The sequence below is a fragment of the Aplidium turbinatum genome, chromosome 8 (assembly GCF_918807975.1).
Source record: "Aplidium turbinatum chromosome 8, kaAplTurb1.1, whole genome shotgun sequence".
Lineage (NCBI taxonomy): Eukaryota > Metazoa > Chordata > Ascidiacea > Aplousobranchia > Polyclinidae > Aplidium > Aplidium turbinatum.
Window position 1 is genome coordinate 19041907 of NC_137479.1, and position 9358 is coordinate 19051264.

The 9358-nt window shown below is 35.9% G+C and overlaps 1 protein-coding gene across 1 annotated transcript; it reads right to left on the minus strand.

Annotated features, from left to right (window-relative positions):
- Nucleotides 1-1670: 1670 nt before the first annotated feature.
- Nucleotides 1671-7707, minus strand: LOC145775628 (monocyte to macrophage differentiation factor-like). Its single transcript, XM_082586952.1, has 5 exons — nt 7201-7707; nt 6522-6684; nt 5828-5976; nt 3988-4137; nt 1671-3607 (listed from the first exon to the last, which is right to left on the minus strand). Exons 1-5 carry the CDS (start codon nt 7422-7424, stop codon nt 3439-3441), a joined length of 855 nt encoding a protein of 284 aa, XP_082443078.1. The 5' UTR covers nt 7425-7707; the 3' UTR covers nt 1671-3438.
- Between the last annotated feature and the right edge of the window lie 1651 nt (nt 7708-9358).

The window sequence follows — 9358 nt, forward strand, 5'->3', positions numbered from 1 at the left end:
TACTGATGTATAGCATTGAAAAGAGTTTCTCATCCAGTAGTTATAGATCCCTGGCTTTGCATAGGTTTTTGGGTGGTGATTTGCTGAACTCGTAATTTTTAGAAAACATTTTTTTTTTTTTTTGTTTGTTTATCTTTATCCTGCATTGCGGGAAAGCGGACTTGAGCGCTATGCATCGGTGTACGCCTTCCGACGTACGCCTTCCGACGTACACCTGACCCACGCTGCAGCTGACGGCAATGACTGTTTCCGGTTGTCTACTCTACTTATGACTTAAATTTGGTACTACCCATTACTCGAAATCGATCACTGGGTAGAGGCAATTATCGTAAAGTTTCTTGCCCAGAGAAACAACAGCAAGTGTGAGTGGCTGGAGTCGAACATGCAGGCTCTCGACTGCGAGCCCAACGCGCTAACCACTCGGCCATTACTGCCGACATGACTAGAATACTTACAACCAACAAACGTTCATTGCAGATCAAAGCAAAGACTGGTACAATTAGGTACGTACTAACACTGCATAATGCATATCAAAACATGCATAAAACAAACTGTTTGTGGAAAGCAACGAAGCCTAACAATTTCAGGAAAAATAAAATTTTACATTAAACTGCACTGAGAGCAGATTTGTTGGTTTTGCGACGCAGAAACTGTACTGTACAATAAATGTTTTCTTTCATTGCGATCGGTTTTATAATAATTGAGTGTACCGGTAGCGATTTTAATTTTTCTTCAGTATTTTTTAACAAGGCTCAGTTTTTTGTTGTAGGCTTATTACTTTTCGTTCACTGTACGAGCACCGTAGTTCAACCTTGATCCGTTGGCGATGCAACTGGTTTTTAATAATTTCTTTGACCTGCACCTTCATTAATAAAGGCACTAAACCTCATATGTGTTATATTTTAATCTCGCAGTTGAGTGTTGAAGCGCGGTCAATCACCAAAAGCACAGAAACTCACGTTCCGGTTCGAAACACTTGAAATACGTTTAGTCTAGGACTGATTTGCTGGCTGGCTGGCACAGTAGTTGATTAAATTAACCAGCCCTCGATTTACCTCATCCATTGGTCATGAAAGATGATCACGGTGGCATGTGCTGACAATATGAAACACGATACGAGTGAGGTTGGTAATGAAGGAATTAGGTTGTACACAAGCACAAAGATATTTGACTGTCCTGGCCAAAAAACATCCATAAATGAAAATATGGTGATCATACGAAAAAATTTAAGTGCAGTGTTACTCCGAAGAAATCGGATTTTCTATCTGAAAAAGAGGTTTTTATAATGGAATTACAGTACATCAACCACCACATGGAGCGCTTGGACTGAAGGCCCTGGATGACGAAACTGTCGAGTGGCTGATGACATCATGCCCAAACATATAGTCCAGAAGAACAGCTCATACGACGAAGAAGTAGTTTTTCTCTTTCAAGTTTGACTTATCTCTCAATTTGTAGAAAGCTATTGGCAATTCGCGTTCAGGAGAGCCCCCGAGGAACATAGTGCGGTAGAATCGCTGAACAGGTCACCATGAACGGATGTCGAAAATATTGCCGACTAGGCGTGCTTGGGCTGACGTTGGAAACACTCAAACTAGAGAAAAATGGGAATACTCCAATCTAAACAATCACTTGCCTAATATTCGAGTAAAAAAACAATTTCACTACAAATCAACATACTTTGCCGCAATGATTTCCCTTCATGCTATATGACGAGTTCAGCAGTCCACATTGAGGTGGGACTAACTACTGTATTTTGATTCATACAAACGTAAACGTTCACATTACAATTTCTCTAATACAGTACACTATTCGCCTAAACAATGTAAAGATGTTTTCACAGAGATTCATAGATTTTCACATCACTGCAACAACCAAATAATATTTAAACGAAACAACATAAGTAACATATCGTTCACACATATTCATCATCCGATTGTTGTAAATGGTAAATGCACCAAAAACGTGAATTAAACTCTAACTAAAATATGGCCATACAACTACAGAACAACAAATAAATTGAATAAGTGCAGAACAATAGTGATAGGCTTTTGCAGTTAAATTTTTCAAAACAAATTCATAATGTTAATCGGCGTCATGGAGATGCTATTAATGAGCAGACTTCACTTCACAATGATCGTCTTTTGAGAGGTAAGCAAGGTGATAAAGTATCGTGCTCTATGGACGTGATATGATCGATAGACATAGCATAAGAATATGTAAATAACGACGAAGAAAACACTGATTTCTTACCAGGTAATTATTGTGTACCTTAGCCGTTACGCACAATACCAAAAATAAATTATATTAATAAAGCAAGCTACTGTGATACGAACAAAGTCAGGGCATGCCATAAAATAGAAGTTTCAAAATACTACAGTAGATGAAATCACATGTCAATGAAAGGAATCCTCTGTACATGCAGATTTTAACATCTTCAGTTCTTCACATTACAATGTTGTGAATGTCAGAGAGCACATCCGATATTTCGATTTTGGAATCTTTTCAACGTTGTATGATGATTGATCAATGAAAACTGAACAGCGCCATACTAATTTATCTTAGCGACATTTCAACATCAGCATGCAAACAACTGGTAACTTATTTTAAGCGATCACTTTGAAATGACATGTGTTCTGCATGGGATAGAAGATTTTTCAGAAAATAGATTTAAAAACAGCTATCTATACAACGTCATACTCTCACTAAAAAATTAATCAGCAATTACACCTGAAACAAACGGAAAACATAGAAAGAAAAAAATGGTCAAATGTAAACAAAATACACAAGCAGTTTTCAAGAACAACTGAAACCATGTATATATACTTTCAAAGTGGAGTAACTGCTCAAAGTCAAGTAGAAAACATTAAACCAAGTGAGAGGCTTCAGTGTAAGGTAGGTTGCATAACGAATGCCAGTGGAAACAGTGGTTTGGGGACAAATCAAGAACTATCAGTGCAAAAAATGGAAAACTTTATGGCTTTCTTCCCATTTTGGTTCCAACAGCAAGTGGGGTGTTTAATGATTCAAAGCAGTGACGTTTTTGTCACAATTTGTATATAAAATTATCAAAACATATTAATGTCGAATTGTCGGTGTCAGTGAAGACTTTAGAGAGAACCAGACAGCAAATCAATGTAACAAACCATTGATTTGCTGTCTGGGTAATATAGGTGATGGCAAGAGTAACTCCTACACGCAGTGCAACTGATTGGCTAAATATATTGATTCAATGAAACAGCAATCAATTGCAAGAGAACAACTAACAGCAAAAGACTTTGAAAACATCAACTTATTATACGTACCAAAGCCATATCAGGTATCATGGCAGCTGGTACATAGCAGCTACAATCCAAGAAAACTTGAAAGAAACTTTATTTGAATATTAAAATGCATATTGTATAACACAGATGAAGCTGCTTTGGTGCAAATAGTGAATTAAAGAAAATAAAAGTGCCTGTAAACGCTTATAAAATGACTAAACGCCCCGGCAGAGACGAATAGGTGCCATATAGCATGGGCACATGGGATGGCACCGTCGCACTTGAAGAAGACAACCCCGACCAGATAGAAGGACCCTCCAATCCACAACTCGGCAAACTTCGCTCTGAAAGATAGTGGAAGGGACATTTGATGATGAACTGTTTTGTGAAATGAAAGTCAAAACACACATGTATTTATTTTATTACAACCATACCAATGATTTTTTGGCCAGGTTGACTGAATGATGTCACTATCTGTCATAAACTGTCGATGAGTGTTAAACTGATATCAATATTTCAGAGAACGCAAATCAAAAAAGCGTGTGGGTGGCTTACCATCGAAAGGACAAACACTTGGTTTGGTTTTTAAATCTTTATCCTCGGACTGACAAAGACACTTCAACAGAATATTAATTTTTAATTGACACCAGTCAAAAATAAGTCTACTCCACAGCTCAATACACATTAACTTGTAATGGAGTATTTCATAATAAGGTAAACTTACGAAGAGGCAGTGGCTGGATTAAACATATATCCAAGAGCGCCTGGTACAATTCCAACTATTAGATATAAAAGTGTTTCCAACCATTTGTATTTTTCCAAGAAAATGAACGTATATGCTGTTCCTATGACTGCAGCCAGCCAAACGGCCCACCTGTTCAAAAATTAAAAAGAGTTAGGGTTAGTATTTTTTTCTTAAATCTTCTTCTTAACCGTTTTAAGTACGAATCCACCCTTACTGCTGTCAATGTTTGGAACTTACGTTCTCTAAGGTTCAAAAAGCGACTAGTTCATTGGAATTGTGACAGAATTTGCCAAACCCAACCGGATCAATCAGGATGCAACGCAACTGTTGGCATAAATCGTTTTATTTTTTTCGGTCTTTAAACCAATCATCGAGTCACCGTATTCTGCAAGTGCCTTTAAACTTATATCGCAGCTTGCTGCTTCAAAAGTGTAAGGAAAGATTGCTAATACCGCAGCATACAAAAACAAAATAACTAGTTTGACATAATTGCGGATGCACAGAGCAGATTTGCTGCACAAAAATGTTCCAGAACACTATCTACAATGAAAGTTACTTTGAAGAGCTTTACTAGTTTACTGGCTAACAAAAGGTACGAATTTCTTCTTACAATCGATAAAATTAATAATTACTAGGGCAATTTTTTGTAACCTAAAAAACTCAAAAAAATGACTTTAATTTTGCAAAAAAGTAACCAAAAAGTAATTTTATTCAACAAAAACATAAAAGCGAAAAAAATGGCAGCAATTCAACATAAAAAAGCTTCTAACTTGGTTTCAATTTGTACTCAAATCATAATTACACATATGTAATGTTTTACATTCTCTGGCAGGAAGTTTCTGTCAATCAAACACTTTAGCTGTTGCAGGGAAAACAAGTGGTTAAGCATAGTTAACACAATTTGTTTCATCGAAAAAAAACTACTTCACGTTTTCGAGTTTTTATGCATAGGCCACACGTAATACAAATAAGCATGGGCTCGTGCAAACCTAAAATCCGTACGATAGTAAAAGATATATTAAAAGTCTTGGCATTGCATAGGATGTAAATTCATCTCTCCGGTGGCAATAAAAGATAAATAAATAGGGGAATTAGGTAAAAAAAGTATGCAAAACAAAGTGATCTAACAAATGAAAAGTGACCTAACAAATGAAAAGTAACCTAAAATCACAAAAAGTGACTTGTGGTAACTTTATTTCTTCTTAAATATTGACGGCCCACAACCATAAAATTTTGGTTCTCCATTTTTTTGTTAATTGGTACAACTAAAAAAAAGTAAATTTAGTGACAAGAAATCGCCCTGGAGTCTAGACTGATTACCAATCATAAGAAGTTGTTTCAATATTTACACGACGCTGTGTCAACAAGCCCAAACTAAATTTAATTAGCAATGACATCTACTATAGACATAAGGGAAGTGGTTAGCAACTGGATATTTTGACGAAGATCCAGCAACCAAGATACTAATCTGTCATGACAAATGACATTGCACTAATGCTTACCAACAGCATCACAAACTGCTGATATCTTTGGCACTGGGTGCAGAAATAATTGATACAATTCTTGAAAAAGGCGAATTGCTTTGTACTGATACGACTCACAACATATGTCGCTGAACTAGTATCTTGTGTACAGTAGACGAGTGGTTGAAATTACAAAATAATGAACAAGTTGCTAGAAAAGTTTTAACGACCGGCGTACGATACCAGCGCACACATGCAATTTCCTAAAATTAATTGTTGTGTTTAAAGAAGTGACCTGAAAAGAAAATTTGCAGAAACACAATTCAGTCGCAAAACATTTCTGATAAAAATCTTACTGCATCCAGACAAGATTATGGTGTATCTCATGTAGCATTAACCACGGGCTGTATGAACCGGCAATAAAAAAATATATGGTTGTTCGGTCACAAACATGAAACACTTTTGTCAGAGATGGACGACGAACGCTGCAGCCAGCATGGGTTTTCTGAAACACACAAAAATGATATGTAACCATTGTAACAACAAAAAGAAGATTGAGATGTGAAACAGAAGTAACATTATTACTATTTAAAAAAAATTAAATTAGCATTCAAGTAAGATTGTGAGTTAAGTCAAACATCATGCAAGAACACTTTTGCATGTGTGTCTGTCCTTGGATAATGGATATATATAGAGTGATTGACATGCCTTTAATCAAACATGGCTGGTCTACTACTCCATGAGGTGAAGTACATCGTAGTGAGAAACCATGAAAAAACTTCAAGCTTGTTCAGTATTAATGTTGGAAAAACGCGCAATTGTCTTCGAAGCACTCAATTTGTCCTCGTCAGGTCGCGGAAAATGATTAACTTCTCCGTTTTCTCACTGGAACAGCACCAGCATTCAGCGATCTTTTCCTTTTTATCTCTGCTGTCTTAGAAACTGTCGAACTTGGAAAAGATGATATGTTGCTGGGGTTTGCTGCAGAAGCTTGATCTGTTTCTCATTTTATATTTGGTAACGCAATACAGCCATTACTTAAAATCATACCTTTTTCCAACAGCTTTGGGTCCAAGATATCCAATGAAACACTGAAGAAATCAGAAAAAGACCAACCAAAGATGTACCATATGCACGTGAGCAAAACTCAAATGTAGCGTATGATGGTCGTGATGAATTGACTTCATTGAAAAAGCAATCTTCTCCAACGCAACTGAACAGAAACATCATTTAATTCGAAAACAGCTAGGTAAAGCCCAGTCTCCAATATTATGCATAGCCAGGTTTTTTTTTTAAGGTTTGGTTTGGGTGACCGCTAAGTAGTTTTAAGAGACCGCAAGTGTTTCATTTAAATACCAAAAAATAACCATATTTGCTTAAGACATAGCGAGAAACAACCATTACTTTTCTACTGTAGTTGCAAGTCCAAATTTTGGGAAACCGCTGGAGAAATTTGGGGGACCGTTTCGGTCCCCCAAAACACCTTAAAATAAACACTGTGCATAGCTAAAATACACATTTACTTTTAACATTAAAAACGTGAGACTAAAAGATTATTGAAATGAGAAACCTTCTTTTAGGTTATATTGAATTAGGAAAGTTTTATATATTGTTATGAGGATCATTGAGTTTAAGGAAAATTTACCAAACAAACTCTCTCTTTAAAGTAACTTAACTAAAATTTAACAAAATTTTAATAAAACAAAAATGATGTAAAGGAAATTCATACTTCCAATAATTTGTATGCATGGGATAGATTTTTCCCGATTTCCAAACTAAAAATTCACTTGCCAGTATACTGGGTATGATCATGATTGCATGGGATGTAGTATTAGCCTTATGTTCAAACAATGTTGGAATGTACATTTTATTGGGACAAGCTCGAGTATTCATTAATTTTTCTTTTTGGCACCATCTCCGGAATTTATTACATGGTTTGGAAAGACACTTCATCTGGAGCTGTTTCTAGGAATAGCTATGGGCAAAATGGAACTTTCAAATTATTTTATTTCAACCAGTTATTACATTATATACTTGTCCGAGGTTGTAAGTCTTGTTGTCTAAAACATACAAAAATTGATTAAAATTTTAAATGGTTATTTGCTCAAGCATAAATCATAGTTGATTTGAAGTTGAATCATAGTTATTCAAGTTCTGTACCTACAGAACTTAAATACATAACAAGGAGAAAGTTTTTTATTGCTTGAAGAAGCAGTCTTTTGTATGACTCTTTCGAAGCTCATCGTTATAAAGAAGTTCACCTAAATGTGGTAATGTATATATTGATAGGTCAAAGAAACAAGATAAAATTTTTGGCTAATCAAAGTAATGACAGGCTTCAGTGTCAATAAAATTTTCAAGCTATTGTACGAGATTTTGGGCATAAACAAATTTCTTCTACCTACAAATATCTTATGACATTTAGAAATTTCCTTCATAGGCGAGGTTATTTTTGACATTATTTAAGTTAAAAAAAAGTGCCAATACAACTTTAAAGTTATTTTAATCTCACCTAAGTTACGTTTTAACCTGAAAAAACAGAAAATCAGTGAATTGAAGAAGTGGTACAGTATTCAAATCGCTACAAAAGCAAAACCTTGCAGGCAGTAGCATGGCTGATTTAGTTGACAAACCGGGTGCAACCTAATTCGTACCATGAACAATTCGTACATTGAAAAGATCGAGAGAAAAAATTTAAAAAAGCCGAAGTCGCTGATTGCAGTTTCCGCAAACATTTTAAAAAGGTTAGGGTATCGTTAGGTAAGATCAAGAGAAAAAAATAGAACATCACTGATCGCAGTTTCCGTTTTTCCGCAAACATTTTAAAAGGGTTAGGGTTGATTACAGTTTCCGCAAACAATTTAAAAGGGTTAGGGTGTTTCCGCAAACAAACAAACTGAAAAGATCGAGAGAAAAAATAGAACAAAGCCGAAGTCGCTGATCGCAGTTTCCGTTTTTCCGCAAACATTTTAAAATTTCTGGTAGTGATCCTAAAAGTTTGCCGCAGTTGCTGATCGCAGTTTCCGCAAACATTTTAAAAGGGTTAGGGTTTAGGGTTGATCGGAGTTTCCGCAAACATTTTAAAATTTCTGGTAATGATCCTAAGAGTTTTTGTTTGTTTGTGAAAAATTTTAAAATGTTTGGAGAAACTGCGATTTGCAACTTCGGCTTTTTTAATTTTTTCTCTCGATCTTTTCAAGGTACGAACTGACAGTACGAATTGTTCATGGTACGAATTAGGTTGTATCCAGACAAACCCAATCTGATACCATAAAGTTGCTGAATAAATTACAAAGGTTAGCTTCACTTTTTTCAGTAGCAACGGTATGTCGAAGCAACGTTGTTTTATTAGAACAATAGGCTACACAAAACCGCTTGTCAGTTAGTCAATTCTGGGATATTTACCACCTGGAGTCCTGGACATCATTTACCAATTACCACTCTCATCTTTCCCACACGGACTCTTTAACCTATCCCTAACATCGAAAATATACAGGTGGTAAATGTGCAGTAACGAATTATCCATCGATTAACAAATTTATTTTTGTGTTTGGTTCAGTTTTCCTTGATGCGCTAACTTGTTCAACTCTATAAGGCGAGGCTATCTCTTTTTTCTCCTTGTCAGTAACGTCTTCACAATCATCTGAGACTGATGAAAAACTTCAGGATACCAGGCCTATTCATGATACTGACTCAGTCTGACTGTGTACACCATAGTGACTATACCATACAATTATATTATACATGTCGTATACACAGCCTAGCTAGCTCTATTATGGGTGCAACCTAATTCGTACCCTGAACACTTGGTACGGTACCCTCATTTTGTATCCTGAAAACTAACTCACTCACGTCCTATTCCCGAAATGGCAAGAATAGAAATCAAG